The sequence below is a fragment of the Mastigoproctus giganteus genome, chromosome 8, assembly GCF_048544385.1.
Source record: "Mastigoproctus giganteus isolate SK-2022 chromosome 8, ASM4854438v1, whole genome shotgun sequence".
Taxonomy (NCBI): domain Eukaryota; kingdom Metazoa; phylum Arthropoda; class Arachnida; order Uropygi; family Thelyphonidae; genus Mastigoproctus; species Mastigoproctus giganteus.
Window position 1 is genome coordinate 143,192,362 of NC_143582.1, and position 26,553 is coordinate 143,218,914.

Consider the following 26,553-nt stretch of genomic DNA (forward strand, 5'->3'; position numbering starts at 1 on the left):
AGGCTTATTTCACTCGGGAAGGCTTATTCAATCAGCACAACGCTCATGTGTGGGCTCACGACAGCCCACACGGTGTGCGCCCACATGCGGCACATTTTTCCATTTTTTTCTTGCGCCCACATGCGGCACAACATTGCTTCGCAATAAATGTGTGGGCAGGTACGGACGGTGACTGCTTAGGCGGCCCATACCTGTTACCATCCCGCATGAACTCCGCTAAATATCGGATCTTTCTTGAACAAATTCTACCAGGGTTACTTGACGATGTTCCAGCAAATGTGAGACGCCACATTTGGTTTCAACATAATGGGGCGCCTGCCCATTATGGAAGGTATTTTCATGACCATTTGAACAGGCGTTTTGGACGTCGATGGATTGGCTGTGGTGGACCCGTTTCCTGGGCCCCAAGCTCACCTGATTTATCGAGCCTTCATTTCTTTCTGTGGGGCCCTCAAATCTATCGTGTATGAATCACCTGTGGAGACAGAAATGGATCTCGTGGCAAGACTCGTCTGCGCTGCTGCTACTGTAAAAGAAACTCCAGGTGTGTTCAACCTTGTCCGCCAATCTATGCTGCGTCGGTGTCACGCATGCATCGAATATCAAGGTAGACCCTTCGAGCATCTGTTGTAACATCATGAAATGCATTCATCTCGTACTCCTTTGTTAATATTATGTCAAATAAATGTTTGCCACTAATAACTGTCTTGTGTCATTTCTGCTTCTTGTGCCTCTGCTACTACTTTCCCATGACGTTTCCGGTTATGGATTCCTATGCGATTCACATTCCTTTGAGACTGCTTCTACAGGGATGGGATACACTTAAATAGAAAGGGGGCTAAAACATTTTCTGATGCTATCGAGGCAGTGTTAGGTGGGTCGAAAAACTGCTAGCGTGGGGGTTACAAGGACTAATAGATTAACAGTAGTCACTGGCAGAGGTGAAAGTGATTATTGCACTGCTTCTATTGGAGTGAGCAGCAGCCTGGAAAACAAGATGCAGGATATTTCAGAGACTGCTGGGAGTCATTGTGGTACAAGTAAACACATGGGTTGTGTTAGGGTAGCTAAGAATAGGAACAGGTGCATGTATACTTGCATGTACACCAATGCTAGGAGTTTGGTAAATAAATTTGAACGAATTTGTGGTATTGCTCAAAACATCAAAGGCAGATATTGCTGGGACATCAGAGACGTGTCACACAGATATAAGGAATGCAGAACTGGAATTTGGGGAGTACAATGTGTACAGAAAGGATAGACAGTATAGGAAGGGAGGAGGGGGTTATGCTATTAGTTAAGAAACATATAAAATACAAGGAAGTGAAGCCAGTCGACATCGCTGGACAGTGCAGTGTCGAGTCAGTTTGGTGTGACATAAGCACAGGGAAATCAAAATTGAGAGTAGGAGTGTGCTATAGGCCTAATGACTCTGATGAGTATAATAAGATACTGTACAGGGAAATAGAGTGGGCCAGTAAATCAGAGTCTTATAATGGGGGATTTTAATTTCCCAGATATTGTCTAGAATTTGTGGGTTGGTCACTCACACACTAGCAAGGCTTTTGTGGATTTATTGGATGATTGTTTTCTACATTAGCATGTTCGGAAGGCAACTAGAGGGAGCAATACTCTTGATCTGATTATCAGTAGTGATTCTTCATACATCAAAAATCTGCAGATAAAGGAACCACTAGGTGGCAGTGATCACAGTGTGCTGAAGTGGGATTTACTCAAAGAGGTAACTACCATCAGAGGTAAAGGGAAGGGTTTTTGCTTTCGTAAAGGCGACTATGATGGTCTGAGATAGTATTTAAATTCTATACAGGGGGACCAACTGATGATGTTACCAACAGCAAATTCAAAATGGGAAGCATTCAAAGAACTAATCTTGGAAGCTACCAGGCTTTACATACCAACTAAGAAATATTGTTCAAGGTTCAGGCCTAAATGGATGTCAGATGAACTAATGAGACATATGGCAGAGAAGAAAAATGCATGGGATACATACAAATTAATGGGTGACATGGAAGCCTATGATAGATATAAGTTGGTCTGTAACCAAGTCACAAAGGAAATTAGGCAGGCAAAGGCAGATTATGAGAAATATTTGGCAAAGGATGCAAAGAAAAACAGCAAAGAGTTCTTTACTTATGTAAAATCTAGAAGGAAGGGGATGAATCAGATTGGTCCACTTGATATCGATGGTTCAACTGTTGATGATCCAGCTCAGGTAGCTAACAAACTAAATGAATATTTTGCATCGACATTCACACATGAAGAGATATTCAGCAAGGGGAATGCCAAAGGTGTTTTCGACTCTGGCAGTAAGCTAGATAATCTTATAATAACTGAGAGTAAAGTAGAAGATAAATTGTTGAAGATAAACAGAAGAAAGGCACCTGGGGTGGATGGGATCTATCCAGTTATATTAAAGGAGGCAGCAAAGGAATTGAGCAAACCCTTAGCCATAATTATGAGAGCTTCCTTGGACTCAGGGGAGGTACCCATAGACTGGAGATGTGCAAATATGACCCCAATTCACAAAGGAGGATCAAAGGCTGGCACAAGTAATTATAGACCTGTGAGTTTAACTTCAGTTCCAGGAAAATTAATGGAGGCACTGGTTAAAGGAGCACTGCAGGATCATCTAGACAAGACTTCGATTATAGCTCAAACACAGCATGGGTTTGTTAAGGGAAAGTCTTGCCTGACCAATTTCATTGGATACTATGATGCAGTCACAAAAGAACTGGATGCAGGGAATAACTTTGATATTATATATTTGGATCCTAGAAAGGCTTTTGATACTGTTGCACATGGAAGACGTCTGCACAAATTGGAGCAGTGTGGCATTGGAGGCAAATTGCTGCTATGGAAAAAGGGATTGTTGAGTGGCAGAAGACAAAGAGTGGTAATCAACGGGCACTGCTCATCGTGGACTAATGTTATTAGTGGAGTCCCTCAGGGTTCAGTGTTGGGTCCGTTGTTGTTTTCTGTATTTATAAATGATATTGATGATGGTATATCAAGTTTAATGTCCAAGTTTGCAGAAGATACAAAGGTTGGCAGGGTTGTTAAGGACACTACTGACACTATGCTGCTGCAACAGGATCTGGAAAGGTTGAGCAGATGGGCTGAGAGGTGGCAAGTGAAGTTTAACATTCACAAATGTAAATAAAGCACTACATATGGGAAACAGCAACTCCAGAGCAAAGTTTCGACTCTGTGGTAGTACACTGACAGTAGTAGAGAATGAAAAGGACCTCGGGGTAATTGTGCAGCCAGATGTGAAGTTCTGTGAGGAGTGCAGACGGGCTGCAAGAGTAGCTTATGGTGCCTTGTCAATGATATACAGGAATTTTTCTAGCAGGGATAAGGAGGTGATTATTCCCTTGTATAAGGCATTGGTCAGGCCACACCTTGAGTACTGTATACTGGTCTGGAGGCCTCATTTCAAGAAGGATGTAGAGCTGCTGGAACGAGTACAGAGAAGGGCAACAAGATTAGTGAATGGAACAAAGGGTTGCTCTTATGAAGAAAGGCTTAAACTTTGCAAATTACAGTGTCTGGGGACTAGACACCGGCGAGGTGACCTGATAGAGATGTATAAAGCCTTGAATGGTTTGAGCATGCTCAATGCCGATGGGATTCTTCCTCTTGCTCAGAATAATCGGCTGAGAGGGCATAAATTCAAATTGAGGAAAGACAGATGTAGGATAGTTGTAAGGAAATTTGGCTTTAGCCAGCGGTTAGTTAGTTGGTGGAACAGACGTCCATCGTTTGTTGTGGAAGTTAATAGCCTAAATAAATTTAAGGCTCAGCTGGACAGGTATTTCGAACGAACGGAGGGGTGAAAGGGAAGTGTTTTTTTTTTTTTTTTTTTTTTTGGCTGATGCTGAATAAGCTTGCTGTCTTGCATGTTATGCCTCTACTAATGATAATGCTAATGCTAATGCTTCTGCTACTACTTTCCCGTGACTTTTTCGGTTATAGGTTCCTATGCGATTCACATTCGTTTAGATGTTACCTACCTCCCCTAAACGTTTGTACCAATATTTTTGAGACATCCTGTATATTATGATAATATTAAGTTTAATGCTAAATTAATAACTGTCAACCCGCACTGGAAGAGCGTGGCAGTTTATGGTCCATTTTTCTCAATATGAGGAGGCTTCCATCCTGCAGTGGATTGATAATAGTTGCAGTTTACCTTTAAATTAACATTATACAGTATACAGTATATTCGTATTGCGACGCTAGAGATGAAATTCTTGGACCGTCGCAAGACGAACTACCTCGAAAGCATTTGCCAAGAATGTTTTCATTAATCAAGAACGAAAGTTAGAGGTTCGAAGGCGATCCGATACCGCCCTAGTTCTAACCATAAACGATGCCAACCAGCGATCCGCCTGAGTTCCTCAACTGACTTGGCGGGCAGCTTCCTGGAAACCAAAGTGTTTGGGTTCCGTGGGAAGTATAGTTGCAAAGCTGAAACATTATACAGTATATTATTAATTTAGCTGTTTATTTCATTCAGAAAAATATCGTCCCATAAAAAATTGGAAAAATCGGAACATCACTTTAAAATGGAATGTCTGATCGCCTCGCTACTCACTTTTTGAGTTATGTAATTTGAATGTGGCAATTACACTAATACATGTCTGAAACAAATTTACCACCAACTACCGTAATAATGGGTTGAAGTTTGTGCTCAATTTTTGTCGCGTTCGAACACTAGGTAGCGCGGAATTGTATTCAGAAGCAAGATTCATCATGGCAGCTGTTTATGTTGCTGTAAATCTTGATCCTCTTGTAAATAAAGCCGAACGACACAGGATTAGTGGTATTAATTTAGCGGGATCTGTTAAAGAATTACGGAAAAAAATAGGAGAAGAACTTAATTTACCAACCGATGACCTTGGTAAATTTAAATATTTAGAAAATAGCTGATTAACTACTAAAATAATTGATTTTTTTTCTCTCTCTCTACATTACCATAGCTACGGGTTGAAGGACCAGTTTCAAAATTCCCTAGTTGCTATTATATTTGTTTTTTGTATTTAAAATTAAATCATTACATTATAAATGTCCTTAATGACATAAGTTACATCATGTCTATACGCAGTAAATTAACCGACGTTATTATAATGGCATCGTTTCGTTAAAATCATATTGTGAATGTTTCACAACTAGTTGCCTATTTGGTTATAAACAGACAATTCCCAAATGGAGAAAGCTATTGTTACTTATTCTCTGTGGATACCATTACCCAGATGACCGTATTAGGGCTGTTTAGCCCTTCATCGGTGGGTGGGTATGCAGCCTGATGGTATACAAACGATAACCCAAAATATGAGAGATGCGAAATGGTGTTTAGTAACTGCTAGGAAAAAATAAACGCACAAGTAGTAGTGGTGTTTAGTAATTTAATACTTATTAGAAATCTGAGGCCCTTAATTTCTGTTAAATATGCCCTTAATGATTAAAAACAAGAAGAAGAAAAAAAAACAAACTAACAGCCTTGAGGGAGAGTCTGACCTCTCCACAACCACTGATTCATTGGAACTGCTAAATAGAATTGAAGGCTAAGAATAATTGAATTTATAATGTATTTTACTACTGTTAAACTACTGTTTTTAATAATAACTGTTATTAATAATAAATGTTGTTAATAATAATACCGTTATTTTTAAAATCGATTATTATAAAAGCCTGGCTCATATGAATGTACCATCATTTGGATAGTGATTATTTTTATAATTTAATTATATCATTAATATTATAATTTAATTCCATTTATGAAAATGAAGGCGCACTACTGATATTTGGTAATAAGTGTAAAAATCCCTTGTTAATCTTCTGGCTGTGAGCAAATAATTTATTGCAATATAGCTTGTGAGTTTACTGTAGAAACTTTCTTATTGTATGCATGATGAAAAATAACCTGGCGCCCGATGGACCCTGTCCTCTATTTAGTTATGTTCGGAACAAAGGTGGAATTAGCAATAGCAAAGGCACATGATACAAGAAAGCAAGCTTATATAGCATCAGCCAAAAAAAAAAAACACCCTTCTCATTTCACCCATTTACTCGCTCCAAATGTTTATCTAGTTCTGCCTTGAATCTATTTAATCTATCAACTTCTACAATTACAGATGGAAGTTTGTTCCAGCAATCAACCACCTGCTGGCTAAAGGCAAACTTCCGCACATCTATCTTAAAACTGTCTTTCCTCAATTTGAATTTATGCCCTCTCAGGCGATTATTCTGAGTAAGAAGAAGAATCTGATCAGCATTGAGCATGCTCAAACCATTCAAGGCTTTATACACCTCAATCAGATCGTCTCACAGGTGCCTAGTCTCCAGACACTGTAAACTTAAGCTTTTCTTCGTAAGAGCAACCCTTTTTTCCATTCACTAATCTTATTGCCCTTCTCTGTACTCGTTCCAACAGCTCTATATCCTTCTTAAAATGAGGCCTCCAGACCTGTATACAGTACCCAAGATGTGGCCTGACCATTGACAAGGGGATAAACACCTTATCCCTGCTAGAAAAATCCTGTATATCATTGACAAGACACCATGAGCTACTCTTGCAGACCGTCTGCACTGCTCAGAAAACTTCATATCTGCTTGCACAATTACCCCCATGTCCTTTTCACTCTCTACCACTGTCAGTGTAGTACCACACAGTTGATATGTTACTCTGGGGTTACTGCTGAAGTAATCAAAAAATTACTTCAGCATTTACTCCAATTTGCTGTATAGTTTATTATAAAACAGAGTGGCGCCTCCGTAGTCAGGTGGGAAGGAGCAGCAGTGCGTAGCACACGCTTCTTGATTAGACTGGGGTTCGAGCCCGTCACCACCAAATACGGAAGATGCAGAAAGGTCAGGGAATGACCACCGCATTTCCCGGAGCAATATGGCCTTAGTTGCTAATGCTCCTAAAAACCAAAACAAAACATAAAAAATAAAACAGAGTTACGATGCTCAATACAGTCTACATTTTATTTCAATATTTGTAGAAGAATAAGAGAAATTTGCCTCAATATGATATGTAGAACACATTCTAATGACATTCTCCAGAAAATAAACAAATATATAAAATTAATGCAATATTACAGTATTAAAATTAATTAAAAAAAATTAAAACAAGTTCATTGCAAACTTTGAAATAAGACTTTCCTTCCTAAGGAAGGAAAGTCTTTATTTCAAAGTCTTTATTGCATAAAGACTCCTTCCTAAGGAAGGAAAGTCTTTATGCAATATTACAGTAATTTTATTACTGTAATTATTGTTGGAGGCATATTTTAGCCCCAAAAGTTGGAGTGTGGTGGAGGTGGCTCATATGAGGCTCCTTGTTAAATTTTTGCTTAATTGTAATCGGTGATGCATTATCATTTGTAATGTTATTCTTAATTATTACATTACAGTGCATATTGTATTAAAATATTAAAGAAGATAACAAAGAAAAATATGAGTTTTTAGTGTAATATAGCAAGTGATAAATATATATAAAAATTTATATGCATGTTGCACAAAAGGTTATCTTTGCATTTTCTTTACTGATTTTAATCATTTAGATATATTTTAAAATGTATCTGAAATATTTAGTATTGAAATTATTTAAATTAATATGTGATCACTTTAAATGAGAATGCATGAAATTGCATATAATTTGTAACAGAGATTAAAGAATGTTACTTGTAATATTCTTTATTCTCCGACGTTGCTTAATTTTTCACAAAAAATGTTGAAAACAGTTGTTATCATGATTACTATTGAACTGAGCAGGACAAATCATGTTCAGAAATGCTGGCTGTAACATGTTGGTTGGGATGTTGGATATGTTGCTTTTCATTCTTCTGGAGGGTGTGGATTTTTTGTTGTAAGCATTGTTTTTCACTCAGCCCCCCAAAAAAAGCCCTATAATTTCTCAAGGTATATGGCCACCACATGGTGGCCATATACCTTGAGAAATTATGCAACCTCTGAGGAAGACAGATAACTCAACCATAGACATAAATGAAATGTGACTTATTGTAATATCTTACTGAAACCATACATTAATAGTGTCATCCTTGGTGAGGTGTCCTGGAATTTATGGACTATCTCTTGGGTTTTTATCAATGTGCTGCTGAGAGATTATGGTTTCTGTAAAAAAAGATAGGCCCAGCAGTCCTGCAGTGGGTCATTGCACACCACACTCCAATTTTCACAGTGTATGGGAGTTTCATGTGCTTTATGGGAATTTTCCTTACACCATAGAGTATTCTGAGAGTTTATATATTCAGTCAGATGAAACCAAGCCTCATCAGAGCAGAGAGTCTAGTCTAACATCAGAAAGTCTGCACCCATTGGTAACCATCCATAGTAACGAACGGTTACTTTTTTCACAGCTAGGTGGCAAAAGTTGATATATGACATGATTTTTATAGAAGCATTTCTTATTTCCAACCATCCCCTTCCTAACCTTTGCTTTTCAAATTGGATTAGGGTGTCATTAGGGGCAGATTACTATTATGGACAGGGGTTTGTCGGAGGAGGTTTGTGCAAGGCCTCTTGTTAAATTGTTTGGGGATTTGCACCTCTGATGTAGTCCCCATTAAACAAATTAGCTTGATAAAATTTAATAAACTTTTCCTTAGGTATTACCTTCAGCTGAAATTTTTCTTAAGCAAGCCCAATGTTAAAAATTGGTAGCACACCCCTGGCTATGGATAAAGGGAATGAAATGGTAGGTGAGACAGAGTGGTTATTAATGGTCACTGCTCTTCTCGGACGTTTGTTATTAATGGAGTTCATCAGAATTCAGTGTTGGGTCCCTCACTCTGGTCAGTATTAACAGTTTTGATGAAGGCATATCAAGTTTAATGTCTAAGTTGCAGAAGTTAGTCTAATACAGAGGTTAGCAGGGTGGTTGCTGACATCAAATCATACTATTGCAACATGACCTAGAAAAATTAAGTAAATAGATTGAGAAGTAGCAGTTAAGATCTGACATTGATAAATGCAAGTCATACCAATTTGGTATCACACTCGAGGTGACAGAGAACAAAAAAAGATATGGAGATAATTTTACAGTTCCACAGACAGTCTCTGAAAAGTGCAGATAGGCTACTAGGAGACAACTCCCAAGGTTCTATCAGTGATATACAAGAATTTTGCCAGCAGGGACAAGTACATGGTTATCCCATCGTATGAAGTAATGGAGAGGCTGCATCTTGTGTACTAGAGAGGTAATTATCCCACTATATATGCCAGTTGGAAAACTCCACTTGGAATATACAGTATTCATGTTTGCAGACCACATTTAAAGAAACACATCAAGCTTCTTGAGAGAGACAAGCAATTTGCTTGGTGAGATCTGCAGAAGGGCATCCACTGAGGAAGGACTGAATAGCAACCAAATACCGTAGAGGGGATCTTATTTGAGTATATTAGACTTTGAGATGGGCTGGTAAAATGGGGGACAACTTTTCCCTGCCGAGGTGCATTATTTTATTTTAGCTTTAACAATATATTATACACTTTCTTCTCAATTATCATTTATCAAAAAAAAATCATTTAATTCCTGGTAATATTAGTTCTAAATATGTTACTTTGTTGATCACAATGTACACTATGTGTATGTTATATACACATGTCATTTATAATACCAGAGCCCTACTTCATGGGTCAGACAGTTACTCCCCCAGTATCATTGATATGTGCTTTGATCTTCTGTTTATGCCTGTGTGGCATTATATTCTAAATATTTATGCCCCTTGAATTATTAGAGCATTCAAGGAGGATTGGAGTATTATTTCTATCCTATTTCTTCCCTCACTTTGCCTTTTTTTAGTCTCAGATTATTTCTTACTCACTGTTAGCTCCTACATCCTCTCTCATATAATGCATATAATTTGTGTATATCTTTGTTCAATCTGCTCCCTGTTTGGCTAACTGTTATTCTGCCACTATGCCCCTAAATTTTGGATAAATATTAATTTTTATTGCGTCTTTCAAACTCAGGCATTTTTGTATAATAGTGGGTCCTACTATTATTTGCAGGTAGCAGTGGCATATCCAGGTATCAACGTAAAGTGGGCATGGCGACCAGGTGTTTGAATGTTTTTTTTTTTTTTTTTGAGATAGATAGAAATACTTATACACGCACATAAATAATGTTTTATTGATTATTATCTTTATTTGAATATTAGGAAAGCATGTGAATAATAATAAGTATTAATCACAAAAAATGACAATAATATATTATTTCCAACCATTTGGCAATATAACACACTGCACAAACACGTTTATGAAATATATAAGAAAATTATAAAAGGAAAGAATAATAGAAGTACCTGCAGAGGCGGATTTACAGTGAAGCTAATGAAGCTTAAGCTTCAGGGCTGCTCACTTGCACAGGCCCTTTCAACCCTGGTAGGGCCCTAGCAGTATGTTCCCATGGTCATTTGTTTTTGTAAGATTTGCAAAAGTAAGATATTTTAACTACAATCGGTTAACACCGCTGTCTCTTTCCATTCTGATTTCTCCATCACACTGTCATGTTGGGTGGTATTGGAGTCATGGATGCTGGCAGGATATTTTGAAAGGTGGTGCATGTGGGAATAAATTTTTTGTTCACCAAATTTTCGAATACACACAATATTTTAATTAAGTCAAGTTTGGTTGATTTACGTGTACAGCCGAGCCAATGTTTCGTGATCGGTGGGAGAAAGTACTTGTATTTTGAAAGGATGAATTTTTATTGTTTTAGTGTTTCAATAAATTAATGAAAATATTAAAAATTATGTATTATTTCAAAATCCAAAGGTGGTGCACTTGCACCATGCTGCCGGCTCCATGGTTTGAGTGGCCATCAGCTTAAAGAAAAATACAAAGAAATTTTGCATTCTTTTTCTTAGAGGGCCTCAAAAATTATATAAGTTTCAGGCCCCACAAAACCTCCATCCCCTGCTGTGAAAAATGCTGTGCTGCTTTCTGCCATTGCACTTTCTGTATCACCAATTTTCTTGAATGGAAATACTCTCTGATGCAAAAAACTAAAGGGCTCTTTAGCTTTCTTGTGCTTCATTTATATTACGATGCCTTTCAATATCACTTAATTCGGCTGTTAGCATGCATTTACAATATTTACAAAAACATTTTAAATAATCATCGAGGCAGTTCTTATATTTAGCATCTTTGAGCCATTGATCATAAAATTGATCATGACTATATTTTTTGCTCATTTTTTTCAAAATGTGGCAAAATCACACACTATAGTTTAATATGAAAATTCATAAGTGAAAAAAAAAAAAAAAAAAAAAATTAGTTACCTATTCAAAGTAATTGAATCATCATAAACGTAAAAGAACAAGATTTCGTCAGCACTCTGTTAAACCTATTTAGAACAGTGGTTTTGCATGCAGAAACAATTTAAGTTACTGCATCTTTGTTTTGGGCAGTTTACTCCAGTAATTTGAAAAGTGAACCAGCATAAAGTGATGCTCTATATTAGGAAAGTTAGACTGCAGAAAGTTGAATTTCAAAGAAAGGAAGTTGAGTTCTGAGTGATTGGTGGAAATTCATATTATAATATTTTTCTGTGATCTGTAAATGATCCAACAATGAATGTTCAATAAAATAAAAATTAAAAAATTGCTGACATCAGAATAATAAAATTACAGATCGTTCTGTCAAATATAACAAAATGCAAAGCATAGTAAAAAAAAAAATAATAAATAAAAATATATCAATGGGTAACATACATTAATATCCCAAACTGTACAATGTTTGACGATTGCCACCGTCATGACCCGTTCATAATTTGTGGATGGTTCATTATGAAAACTGGAATAATAAATTTACTTACATTTTCAGCTCATCACATGTTAGAAAAGAATGGCTGTAATGGATGAATTTTTTTTGTGCAAATCACTACACTTGAAAATATAGAATCACAGAATAGTATGTGATACTTGATAAGAGCTGCAGAACTTTAAAATTTCTTATTGGCTGAATTTTTTTGTTTCATTTCCCATTCTCGTTTCCCCAGTTCCTCCTTCAAGTAACTTTGCAACAAATTTTCCTACCACAAGCAAAAACAGAATAGATACATATAAAATGGTTAAAAAATGTATTAAAAGCAACAAAGTCTAGTCTTGTTGGTTGTATAGAAAGAAAGCAATAGACAAGGGTAGAATGTTGTTGTGAAAATGGCAATGACCTCTAAACCATACATTTAATGAAACTGAATGCTTTGGAGTGACATGTTGGACAGACAACTTGTGTGATCGAGACCCACTAATTTTGGGGTGACTGAAGAAGACATTTTACTCTTCCTTGTCATTGTTTAATCCTTTGTCTGAGCACTACAGGATAAATGCTAATTACATGAAGGGTTCCTCCCAATGCACCAATAACTTACAGAACGTCATCGACATATATGAGGATCAGGCAATCATCGGCAATTTAGATGTGTCTCTAGTTATCGTAGTAATAACTCGTTCTTAGTCCTTAAAGTTTTTTGTTTCAGATGAACAAAAAAAAAAGGAAAGAAAAAAAGCCAAATCTAAAGCACTAAAATGACAACACTGGTCATAGCTGGACTGTTGTGACAAATTTGTGTATTGTTAATTAAAACTTATTGCCCTCCAACAACACTTAGTGTACCCACACACACAAAAAATGTAAAATAAATTCAACACTAGAATAAAATCAATGTGATGTATATCTATATTTGGCACTGGTTTTGCTGAATATTTCATGACTGTCTTTTATTTGTTACTATTTCTATAAGCGTGGTGCAGCCAAACCCCAGGGGCTCACATCTGGTGAGTATGGGCTTGGCACACCCAGAGTCCTGAGCTGGATATCATCATTCTTCTCTTTCTTGGTGATTCCCTTCTACTTTCTCTCTCTCTCACTCTCTCAGGATAATTCAGAATTTTTTTTTTTGCCTGATGCAGCATAAGCCTCAGGCTTCCTTGCACCATAAGGCTAATAATAATAATAAAACAATACTTGGATGGCTAGTCGTTGTGCTGATAAGAATGTGTTACATTTAATTTTAAAAAAATGTTCGTTTATTAATGAAATTCGTTAATTGTATTGAGAAATGAATCTGTCTTCCAAATTTCATGGGCCTTTTTCAAGCTCAGGCCCAAATGCAGCTGCATTGGCATAGTTATGCCACTAAACAAAATCATTGGTTTTTCTGGAGATTTTTGAAAGACAGCTAACTGTCTTTCAGTTAGCTCTTCGTACACTGAAAACCCCTTGAGGGAATAAAGAAGAAGCAAAACGCCTCCTGCGTTCTTTTTCTTTAATTTCGAATGTTTGGTAAAGGGAGGGCATATGTCTCCCCTGCAGGTAAAAAATCAACCATAAATCATAAAATTCAAGTAATAACTAGAATAGGTATAAACTGATGTTTTGCAAGTCGTAAATAAGCAACAAGAAGTGGCATTATAAGTCGTCATTAGTAGATTAGTGTGCCTATTATCTTGCAATCCCCACTGTCTTCACCCCTGGCTCAAAAAAAAAAAAAAAAAAAACCAGATGTTTAGCTTGTTTTAGTGTGTCACGTCTATTGTTGTGTTCCGTTGCACTGCAAAAGGACAAATTTTGTTTCGTCATTTATGTCAGGGATGTCAGAATTTTTTTTTTTATAGTAACTTTTTTTTTTTTTGTTAGAAATCACAAAAATGATGGGCAAACACAAGAGTTGTGCTTTCAATTAAACAAAACTTGAACCTATTCAAATGTTTGAAAACGGTGCATCCATTAAATCTTCAAAGAACCATTATAATGTTGGTGACTCAACCATACACGACATCATAAAAAATAAAGGGAAGCATCGTATTTGACACGCGAGTAGTGCGTGGTAAGTTCTTTATCGGCATACTTTTTACGTAGGTTGCTGAACATTTTTCGATAAGAAGTCCCCGACTTACATTATGTTATTAGATTCAGACATACATTATGTTATTTATAATTTTTTTATATGACTGAAGATTTTAAGTGAAGGGGACACACATTTCACTATAATGTAACAACTCACAGAATTCCAGCTATCGGTATTATCGCAAATGCAATAAGATTGAGTTTACTACCCATTTATAATTGCTTGCACTAACAGAAAAGCCCGGTAACCTGGAATGCGCTGATTGTTTTTATTGTTTTATGGCAATGACCTCCAGAAATGTGCTTCAGTAAAATGTGAGCTCGGGTGGAGTGATAATAGTGAGTTTTCACCCCCTGTGAAGTTATTTTCAAAAAATTTCATTTTGACTGTTATCATGGTGCCAACTAAGAGAATAAGTGACAGCGGTACTAGGTAAATCTATCAAAAAAAGGAAAGCGATCGAGTTGGATCAGAAAATTAAACTAATAAGGCTGTATGAAAATGGCCAAACATCAAGTATCACACGGGATTTGTCAGTGGTGAAACACAATGAAGGGAAAAGACAGAATACGAAAAGTGGTTGACACCAATGAAGGTCAGCTACAATAATAACCAAGGCTACGAAATACATATCAGTTTTTACAATTCAATAATATGCATTTTTTTTTCCTTTTATATTTTCTTTTCTTATGTGCCACTCTGGCTACTTTACCGCTGTCCCCAGATAAAGTTTTTAATTGAACTAATTAAATATATATAACTATTTTTCTTCACTCTTCTGAGATTATTATGTGTGGCTTTTGTAATTTTGGCATATCAGGGATATAGCAGCAATATTTTATTAATACATTCACAAGTTCGGAACAGGTGAATCGCCTAATCCGCGAAGGAAGATAGGAGTCAAGACATTTTATTAGTCATTCCCAAGTTACACAAATCTCGACTTACGTAAGAAGTTCTGGAACCTATCTCTTACGTATGTCGAGGACTTAAATGTTTTTTGAATTAACCAGGAATCCGGGAATATTTTGTTACCATCCATCCTGGAAAATCAAGAGTCTACTGTATTTGATATTGTATTATTATAATTTTTTTTTAGGCTTCTCTATTGTTTATAGCTTAGGCACACTTACCTTTACTTTCAGTATTAACTAGCCTGTTTTCCATGTTTTTTTTTTTATATATTTATAAAAAAATTATAAATATATAAATTTATAATTTTCTATATTCTATATATTCTAATAACACAATCTTATGTAGTATTTAATCATTTATTCTATGATATTAACAGAATAATTAAGTTTATTTTACGTATCTTTTTAATTTACTCTTAAGTTTTTAAGTTTACTTTATCATTCTTCATTTATATGCCTTTGCTCTATTTCTTGAACTTTTGTTTCATCATTTGTTTCAATTATATATATATATATACACGCACACACATACAAACACACATACACATACCAAGATTTTTTAGGAAAGAAGTCTGAATGTGAATGTACAAAATGAAATTTCAGTAAAATCTCATACAACATTCCATTTCTTTATATACATTGAATAGTTTCTGAACTCCATATTTGTAAGCAGAAGACTTGTTGTTATCCAAAGAATTCCACAAAATCATTTGAAAGCCTGCCATCCTGGTAGTTCTAACACATTTAAGCATTTTTCAACGCTTTCTTCTTGTAGAAGCACTGATTTGAGACCCCACAAAGATTTTCTCTTTCACATTTTTGGCACTGATCATTGGAAATTTCTCACTTAGGTAATGAAATCTTCTCGAATTTATCTTGCCCATTGCTTTCACAAAATACCAAGGTTGAGTTTAATGGCAAAATTAGGCTAGGGTCAATGTGGATGGGTGGAGCGAAAATTTTCATTGTGTAATGAACGTATTGCACACTACTTGTTCCTGGCTCATATGTGCATCTTTGAGGCCAGTCACGTTGGATCTAATGGTTTGTGATAAAAAAGACTGTCCCATGGGCATAGGAAACTACATTATTTTGTGAACCTTCCTTGCATTCTCATTACTTTACCACTGACTTTGAGTCACTGCAGATATTCCACTAATGAGTACTGTATTGAATTTTTTCAATTAATGTTTTCTTTCATGTCATCCTTTAGATGAACACATTGGGGATGGATGACTTTAAGTTGTTTCCATTATGCAAGAGAATAGCCTTCAAACTGATCAATGAAGAGTTAGCATTCAGATTTAATGTACTATATAATATCAGTGTAGTTACACCGTAGTTTACCCATAAATTTAAACTACGCATGTAGTGTAAAAGGCATAGTTTTAATTGTATTTGATATTTAATTGTATCTGGTATCTTGTTGTGGCTGCATTCACAACAAGATAACAGATATTGCACTACTTTGAATAAGTAACACTTCTCTAGTAGAGAAGACTGTTGTTATTTATTCTCAGTGGATATGAGATACAATTAAAACAATGTCTTTTACACTACATACATAGTTTAAATTTATGGGTAAACTATGGTGTAACTACACCGATATTATATAGTTAATTACTTAAAATCCATATATAATTATGCCTTTTGCATTTCATCTTTAAATAGAAGAAGAAATCTTTATTGTACAGTAAAGATACAATAATGTGCCCGCCACAGCCAGGAGAGCAGGGGCTTGACAAGGTTATGAGGTAATATAAAAACATGTACAGTAATTACAAATAGATAACATGACATGAAATTAAATTAAAAACGTGGCGTTAAACCATGCTATAGATATATCCAGATATATAGCTATATAAAACCGTAGCTACGGTTTTAACGCTTTTATTTCTGTTGGTTTTAACGCTTTTATCTCTGTATAATTTATTATATTTTATTGGTTTTAACGCTTTTATTACTGTATAATTTATTGTAAATTGTAAAGTTTTTGTAAATAGTATTTATTTTACATCATTTTATCCGAGTAATATTAAATTATTTAATTGGTTTTTTTGTGTTTATTTCATTTTATTTTAATTCAACATGCTTTAACACGGTTGGTGTCAACTGCTTAATTCACAATTTGGCATCTCTCATATTGTGGAATCGGCGCCTCCGTAGCCAGGTGGGAAGGAGCAGCAGTGCGTAGCACACGCTTCTTGATTAGACCGGGGTTCGAGCCCGTCACCACCAAATACGGAAAGGTCAGGGAATGACCACCACTATCCCGGAGCAATATGGCCTTAGTTGCTAATGCTCCTAAAAAAAAAAAAACAAATAACCAAATAAATAATATTGTGGAATCACTTTGCAACTGTGATGGCATGTTGCATTACCAGGGTACCTGCCCACCCACCAGTGATAGGCCAACAGCATTGAAACGGGGCTGTCTGGGTGGTGGTAACCACTGAGAATAAATAACACCAGTCTTCTCTACTAGAGAAGTGTTACTTATTCAAAGCAGTGCAATACCTGGTATCTCATTGTGAAGGCAGCCACAATATGAGATACAGTTAAAATGATGCATTTTACACTAGATACGTAGTTTAAATTTATGGGTAAACTATGGTGTAACTACACCGATATTATATAGTTAATTACTTAAAACCCATATATAATTATGCCTTGTGCATGTCATTTTTAAATACATTATCAGATTTAATATGTACTTTGACAATTCCTTAAAAACTCCACTGACATCATGGCAGTAGCAGAGAAGGCTATATACTATAAAGATTGTCGCCAAAAATTTGGTTTCCTTTTCGATAGTGAGACACTTTGGCATTTGTCTTTACCAAATGTTTCTGCTTCAGTCTCAGAGTTTGATGTTTTCTTTGGAGAGGATTAGATCTCTAACGAAGTCATTCAGCTCATCTCGGGTTAACACCTCTGGCTCTGATGTTTCTTCTTGATGTGTACTCAGGATTGCCCACAGTTCTTGGGTCTCCACCAGTTGCATTCCATTGAATCTTCTAAAAATATAGTCAGTGCTTTGAGGTGTTGGAACTAGAAAACTGTCATTATGAGGTATTAGTCTCACTGCCTAATCCACGTTTGCATAAACGATTGTGCTTGTTCTTTGCTGCAAATCCAGTGACATTCACGTTACAAACATAACAATCACATCATGGGCTTATGGCTCCCACCATATCATGGGAATGGCAAACAGCATTGACCTTATCCGTTTGTAAAACAAGTCATCAATTCGAACAAGTGGTACAAATAACGTGTGGTGTCCATGCCTTATTCTGGTTACTTAAAGGACAGCTAAAGTATGACATAAAATTTCTGAATATTTGAATATTTATCACGATCATACGCAGTTGTAATTCAGTTAGGAAAGAATACCCACACAGCAGAATTTGTTGCCGTGAATTTTATACTTTTGAGGAATGACAATAAATGTGTTTCAGTAATTCACCAGATCTTACCTGAAACTATAAGTAAATTATGAAATGAAATTACAAGGATATATATATATATTGAAACTTCTATTTATAAACAACAATAATAAATAAATATATTTATGCTGATTGGCTGAATAGGTATGTAAGCAGTATAATGTGTCATCATGTTTGTGTAATTAGTCTTATCACAGAAACTAGATGTGCTGATGGAAAATGGAAAAAGATTTAGATTCCAAAGCTGTTTTCAGTATCCAAAGATCAGAATGGCCACATTTTTTTCTAATGAAAAATACTTGTTGACTTTGTTATTTTAATTCTTTTAATATAATTAGATAGATTATATAAAGTCAATATTCAGTCTCTGGCTGACCTAAAGGAAGTATTAAAAGGTATATTCATAGCTGCCAACTGTCTGGATTTAATGACAGAGATCTTCCTTTTTGACCTGATTTCTCTGTTATATAGTTGGTACCATAAAGTTTCTCTGTATTTTTGGAAAAACTGTTTTTCTCCACCCTTTTTTTTTTTTTCACAAAAAAAGTAAAATACATTGAAATTAGAATTTCATCTTATCATTATTAATTTTTTAATGAATAATCACCTCAGTATAGTTTACTCTAAGTTTTCAGTTAATCATTAAAAAAAAAAAACTCTGTTATCTGCAGGGTTTTCATTTCCAGCATAACACCTGTGTTATAGCCTAGGGATGATACCCTATCTGTCTCTCAATTTACAAAGCATTAAAAATTAATAGAACTTAAAGTTGACTAAAACCAATATTAACTCAGCCGTAGTGTAATTTCTGCTGGCATGGCCAGCAGTAAAATATTTAATCTTGGCGACCCGTTGCTCCTTCCTAATAATAACTTCAGTCTTGTATATGCATTTTTTTTTTTTACATTCGTATTGTTTCTCTTTGTGAAAGCTGAATAACCCTATGAGAGTAGGCAATATAGTTTGTTACCCATTGTCTGGCCAAGTACAGTTTGTCATTGTCATGTAGTGAAATACAACTTTTCATCACAATGGCACGTTTTCCCATATGCAAATGCTTCTTATTGCCTATTTGAGAATTATCATGGAAAATTAGAGAAATTCTGTTATAGTTTGTAAAAGGCCAGAATGTTATTTTGACAGGTAGTGTACTGTACATCATGACAGTAAAATTGTTGCTTCAACAACTATAATATGTGTATACAGGCAATTCTTGCTTTAAGAGTTTTCGCTTTACCGGGTTTAAGAGTTTTTTTCCCCCAAATATCAAGTATCAACAAAATCGAAAATATGAACATTAATTGCAAAAAATGAATGTTAAACATTCCTAAATACCCCATTTCAAACCACGTGCATACCTATACAGTACCGTGTACCCAGCTTTACGATATTAATCCGTTCCAGAGACACCATCCTATCGTTAAAATATCGTAATGTGAATCCAATAACACATTGTTTTTTGGTAATTCGTTTCAAGATCTCGGATGTTGAAATTTTCGCTGTATAACTAAGCTATTTATCTCTCTAAAATGTAATTTTTAAAGTCACAAGCATGACCTTAAGGCCATATAGAAGGTCGTGAGCATGATTTGTAAATTGTATTAGTTACCAGTTCAAATCATTAAAATGCACTACACTTTCATCGTTATATGTTCTGTTATAAGAATCAATTTTAAATGCCTTTGTGATATTTTTCTAAAGCACATTTCAGGAGGTCATGACCATAAAACAATTTGCACTTTCCAGTTTATTGGGCTTTTCTGTTACTGCAAGCAATTATAAATGGGTAATAAACTCGATCTTCTTGCATTTGCTAAAATACCGATAGCTGGAATTGTGTGGTTTTTTACATTATTATGGTGAAATGTGTTTCCCCTTTACTGAAATCTTCAATCATATAAAAAACATAAATTTTCAGAATCTTCTCTTCATTCCTTTTTTTAAAGCTTCGTAAACTTGTTACTCCACGCGGATCATGTTAGTTTCAATTTGTGTGTGCCGTTAAAAAATGCTTATGCATGCAATTGTGAAATTTATAATTAAAAGAGAAGATTATCTTTGAAAAAATATGCCTCTTGAAATATTTCTGAAGAAGACGACTCCTTGTGCAACAAACCAGCGAGTGCTGAGCCAATAATGAGTGATCAACGAGTGTGCATTTAGTCGATGATGATGAAGAATAAACATTCTTTAACATTTGTAAGTTGTAAATAATTTCTCTATTATTTTAATTTGCTTGATTTTACAGGCTATGTTTTCATTTCTTTGGATAAATCAATCATTGTTTAAACATAAACTAATTAGCTAACTATTTTCAACATAGAGAATGTAACCCCTATTTTTAACCTTATGTCTATATGAAATAAATTCCTGCTTTACGAGTTTTTGCTTTACAAGCATGCGCTAGGAACGAATTAACTTGCAAAGTCGAGAACTACCTGTATATGGTGCCTTCGTAGCCAGGTGGGCAGGAGCAGCAGTGCATAGCACACGCTTCTTGATTAGACCGGGATTCGAGCCGATGACCACCAAATACGGGGGATGTGGAAAGGTCAGGGAATGACCACCGCATATCCCCGGAGCAATATGGCCTTAGTTGCTAATGCTCCTAAAAACCAAATAACAACAACAACTCTTAAGGTCATTTGAATCTATGCTCCGTCAGGTTCTTAATCTCATACAGTGAAAGTATCCCATCAGCATTGAGTCTGCTCAAACCATTCAGAGCCTTGTACACCTCAATCAGATAACCTCGCAGGTGCCTAGTCTGCTTAGATTTTGTGTTTCTTAACTAACAGCATAACACCTCATCCTTTCCTACCTTGTCTATCCTTTCTGTACACATTGTACTCCCCAAATTCCAGTTCTGCACTGCTTATATCTGTGTGACACAATGTCTATGATATCCCAGCAATATCTGCCTTTGATGTCTTGACCAGCACTTCAAACTCATCAAATTTATTACCTATACACCTAGCATTGGTGTACATGCAAATAAACATGCACCCTTTTCTACTCTTAGTTACCCTAACCCAGCCCATTTATTTATTTCTTCCATAACGACTCCCAGCAATCCTGGAAATCTCCAGCAGCTTGCTCTCTAGGCTGCTGCTTGTTACAATAGAAGCAGTACAAGAATCACTTTGGCCTCTGCCTGCGGCTACTGTTAATCTTTTAGTCTGTAAATCTCCCAAGCTAGCAGTTTTCTGACCCAACTAACACTGCCTCGATAGCATCAGAAAATATTCTTGCACCCTTTATATTTAAATGTATCTCATCCCTATAGAAGCAGTCTCTCCTGTTAGCAAACACAGACCACGCTGAAAAAAAATTCTACCCCATGAGCCTTGCACAATCTCTCCAGGGCCAAATTATTGACAAGGCTCTCATCATATACACCCTCCTATCGTGTCCTGGCAGAATTGCAGACACTTTCAAATTCAACCCTAGCTCGCGACTTTTTTTCATCATTGGCCTGTACTTGTTAAGTAAATCTACAGATCTCTTACTCTTAAGGTGAACAGGAGCAGCAGTGCGTAGCATATGCTTCTTGATTAGACCAGAGTTCGAGCCCGTGACCACCAAATACGGAGGATGTGGAAAGGCCAGGGAATGACCATTGCATATCCCCGGAGCAATATGGCCTTAGTTGCTAATGCTCCTAAAAACCAAATAACAACAACAACTCTTAAGGTCATTAGTGCCATAAAAGATGTCTGCTGTACGTCATTAACTTTTGCCCCCGGCAGACATGCCCAGGTCCTGTTCCACCTATCAAGTAAAAATTTTTTTTAAAATATTAAAGTTAAAATACACACATACTACTGATTTTTATAAGTTTTTTTTTATAAAATGTGTTTTTTTTATTTGTGCTTTTAGTGTATTATTAATTCTTCACATTTTACAAGTAGTTTGTTAGCAGTGATTATTAATTTTAGTTCATTTTTAATAATAATTGAAAATTTTTCAAATGTTGCATTTTTTTTTGTCCCTAAACGTATTCATTAGTTTTAATGGAATAAAAAGTTTATTAATTAAAATGTCTGGACAAAACAGAAATAAAACATTTAAACTCTGCCAAATATACGTATGTCGAGGCAGTAATTGTACGAAACTTCAACATTACTCCACAAAACAAATTAAACCAATATTCACAAAAAAACAAACTTGAAATTGATGTATTTAGTAAACCCCCAGCAATTTGCCCTCTTCACTCATCAGATCAATGCCTCCATAGCCAGGTGGGCAGGAGCAGCAGTGCGTAGCACTTGCTTCTTGATTAGACAGGGGTTCGAGCCCGTGACCACCAAATACGGAGGATGCAGAAAGGTCAGGGAATGACCACCACATATCCCTGGAGCAATATGGCTTTAGCATTAGCATTAGTAGAGGCACATGATGCAAGAAAGCAAGCTTATTCAGCATCAACCAAAAAAAAAAAAAAAAAAAAAAATACCACTCCCATTTCACCCCTCCATTTGTTCGAAATACCTGTCCAGCTGAACCTTAAATTTGTTTAGGCTATCAACTTCAACAACAAGTGATGGAAATCTGTTCCACCAACCAACCAACTACACGCTGGCTAAAGGCAAATTTCCGCACATCTATCCTACATCTGTCTTTCCTCAATTTGAATTTATGCCCTCTCAGGTGATTATTCTGAGCAAGAGGAAGAATCCCATCGGCATTGAGCATGCTCAAACCATTCAAGGCCTTATACACCTCTATCAGATCACCTCGCCGGTCTCCAGACCCTGTAATTTGCAAAACTTAAGCCTTTCTTCGTAAGAGCAACCCTTTGTTCCATTCACTAATCTCGTTGCCCTTCTCTGTACTCGTTCCAGCAGCTCTACATCCTTCTTGAAATGAGGCCTCCAGACCTGTATACAGTACTCAAGGTGTGGCCTGACCATTGCCTTATACAAGGGAATAATCACCTCCCTATCCCTGCTAGAAAAATTCCTCTATATCATTGACAAGACACCATGAGCTACTCTTGCAGCCTGTCTGCACTGCTCAGAGAACTTCATATCTCCCTGCACAATTATCCCCAGGTCCTTTTCATTCACTACCACTGTCAGTGGCGCCTCCGTAGCCAGGTGGGAAGGAGCAGCAGTGCGTGCACACGTTTCTTGATTAGACCCGGGTTCAAGCCCGTCACCACCAAATACGGAGGATGCAGAAAGGTCAGCGAATGACCACCGCATGTCCCGGAGCAATATGGCCTTAGTTGCTAATGCTACTAAAAACTAAATTAAATAACAAACAAACAAACAAACAAACAAACCACAGTCAGTGTAGTACCGCAGAGTTGATACTTTGCTCTGGGGTTACTGTTTCCCATATGTAGTACTTTACATTTGTGAATGTTAAACTTCATTTGCCACCTCTCAGCCCATCGGCTCAACCTTTCCAGATCCTGTTGCAGCAGCATAGCATCAGTAGTGTCCTTAACAACCCTGCCAACCTTTGTATCATCTGCAAACCTGGACATTAAGCTTGATATACCATCATCAATATCATTTATAAATACAGAAAACAACAACAGACCCAACACTGAACCCTGAGGAACTCCACTAATAACATTAGTCCACGTTGAGCAGTGTCCATTGATTACCACTCTCTGTCTTCTGCCACTCAACCATCCCTTTATCCATAGCAGTAATTTACCTCCAATGCTACACTGCTCCAGTTTGTGCAGCAGTCTTCCATGTGCAACAGTATCAAAAGCCTTTCTAAGATCCAAATATATAATATCAAAGTTATTGCCTGCATCCAGTTCTTTTGTGACTACATCATAGTATCCAATCAAATTGGTCAGGCAAGACCTTCCCTTAACAAAACCATGCTGTGTCTGAGCTATAACTGAATTCTTGTCTAGATGATCCTGCAGTGCTTCTTTAACCAGTGCCTCCATTAATTTTCCTGGAACAGAAGTTAAACTATCAGGTCTATAATTACTTGTGTCAGCCTTTGATCCTCCTTTGTGAATTGGGGTTACATTTGCACATCTCCAGTTTATGGGTACCTCCCCTGAGTCCAAAGAAGCTCTCATAATTATGGCTAGGAGTTTTCTTACTTCCTTTGCTGCCTCCTTTAATATAACTGGATAGATTCCATCCCCCCAGGTGCCTTTTTGACGTTTATCCTCAATTTCTTCTCCACTTTCCTCTCAGTTATTACAAAATCATCTAGCTCACTGCCAATGTTTACTTCACCTACGACATTCCCCTTCCTGAATAACTCCTCATGTGTGAATGTAGATGCAAAATACTCGTTTAGTTTGTTAGCCACCTGAGCAGGAGCCTCAACTGATGAACCATCAATATCCAGTGGAACAATCTGATTTATCCCTTTCCTTCTTGAGTTTAAATAGGTAAAGAACTCTTTTCTGTTTTTCTTTGCATCCTTTGCCAAGGATTTCTCATAATCTGCCTTTGCCTGCCTAATCTCCTTTGTGACTTGGTTACAGACCAACTTATATCTATCATAGGCTTCCATGTCACCCATTAATTTGTATGTATCCCATGCATTTTTCTTCTCTGCCATATGTCTCATTAGTTCATCTGACATCCATTTAGGCCTGAACCTTGAACAATATTTCTTAGTTGGTATGTAAAGCCTGGTAGCTTCCAAGATTAGTTCTTTGAATGCTTCCCATTTTGAATTTGCTGTTGGTAACATCATCAGTTGGCCCCCCTGTATAGAATTTAAATACTATCTCAGACCATCATAGTCACCTTTACGAAAGCAAAAACCCTTCCCTTTACCTCTGATGGTAGTTACCTCTTTGAGTAAATCCCACTTCAGCACACTGTGATCACTGCCACCTAGTGGTTCATTTATCTGCAGATTCTTAATGCATGAAGAATCACTACTGATAATCAGATCAAGAGTATTGCTCCCTCTAGTTGCCTCCTGAACATTCTGATGTAGAAAACAATCATGCAATAAATCCCCAAAAGCCTTGCTAGTGTGTGAGTGACCAACCCACAAATTCCAGTCAATATCTGGGAAATTAAAATCCCCCATTATAAGACTCTCTGATTTACTGGCCCATTCTAAATATATTTCCCTGTACAGTATCTTATTATACTCATCAGAGTCATTAGGCCTATAGTACACTCCTACTCTCAATTTTGATTTCCCTGTGCTTATATCACACCAAACTGACTCGACACTGCCCTGTCCATCAATGTCGACTGGCTTCACTTCCTTGGATTTTATGTGTTTCTTAACTAATAGCATAACCCCGTCCTCCTCTCCTGTCCTGTCTATACACATTGTATTCCCCAAATTCCAGTTCTGCATTCCTTATATCTGTGTAACACCACGTCTCTGATATCCCAACAATATCTGCCTTTGATGTTTTGAGCAATACCTCAAATTCATCAAATTTATTTACCAAACTCCTAGCATTGGTGTACATGCAAGTATACATGCACATGTTCTTATTCTTAGCTGCCCTAATACAACCCATGTGTTTACTTGTTCCGTGATGACTCCCAGCAGTCTCTGAAATATCCTGTATCTTGTATTCCAGGCTGCTGCTCATTTCAATAGAGGCAGTGCAAGAAATCACTTTCACCTCTGCCAGTGGCTACTGTTAATCTATTAGTCCTTGTATTCCCCCAAACTAGCAGTTTTCCGACCCACCTAACAGTGCCTCGACAGCATCAGCAAATATTCTTGCACCCTTTCTATTTAAGTGTATCCCATCCCTGTAGAAGCAGTCTCTCCTGTTAACAAGTACAGACCAGGCTGAAAAAAATTCTCCCGTTGGAGCCTTGCACAAACTTTCCAGGGCCGAATTGATCGACAAGGCTCTCATCATATACTCCCTCCTATCGTGTCTGGGCAGAATTGCAGACACTTTCAAATTCAACCCTACTTCACGGCTTTTTTTCAACAGTGACCTGTACTTGTTAAGTAATTCTGCCGGTCTCCTACTCTTAATATCATTAGTGCTAACGTGTACAACTATATCACCTTTTGTGCCCTTAAAAGATGATATCCGCTCTACAACGTCATCAACCTTTACCCCTGGCAGACATACCCTGGTCCTGTTCCACCTAACCTTTTTACAAAGCATGTTCCCCGTTTCCCTGACAATAGAGTCACCAACAACTACTAGTTCCTGTGGGACCAGCGCATTCTGCCTAGGTGGTTGCCTCTGTGTTGCATGATGACCAAGTGCAAGCTCTGGCGTTTATGTGGCCAGCTGAGAGCTTAATGGGCCCCTCAATTTATATCCTTCGAGGGCATCCGCCCTGTCCTTCAAGCTCTCATATAG

General features: G+C 36.8%; 1 protein-coding gene across 2 annotated transcripts in view; it reads left to right on the forward strand.

Annotated features, from left to right (window-relative positions):
• Nucleotides 1-4,774: 4,774 nt before the first annotated feature.
• LOC150081878 (ubiquitin-like protein 7) overlaps nucleotides 4,775-26,553 on the forward strand; it is an 84,924-nt gene continuing 63,145 nt past the window's right edge. The window contains exon 1 of one of the 2 annotated variants that reach the window (XM_090379786.1): nucleotides 4,775-4,924. In XM_090379786.1, the coding sequence (XP_090235912.1) occupies nucleotides 4,777-4,924 (148 nt within the window). In that variant the 5' untranslated portion in view covers nucleotides 4,775-4,776. Of the gene's footprint in view, nucleotides 4,925-16,542; nucleotides 16,569-26,553 lie in introns of those variants that run through there. The other variant, XM_090379787.1, reaches the window with a different exon arrangement.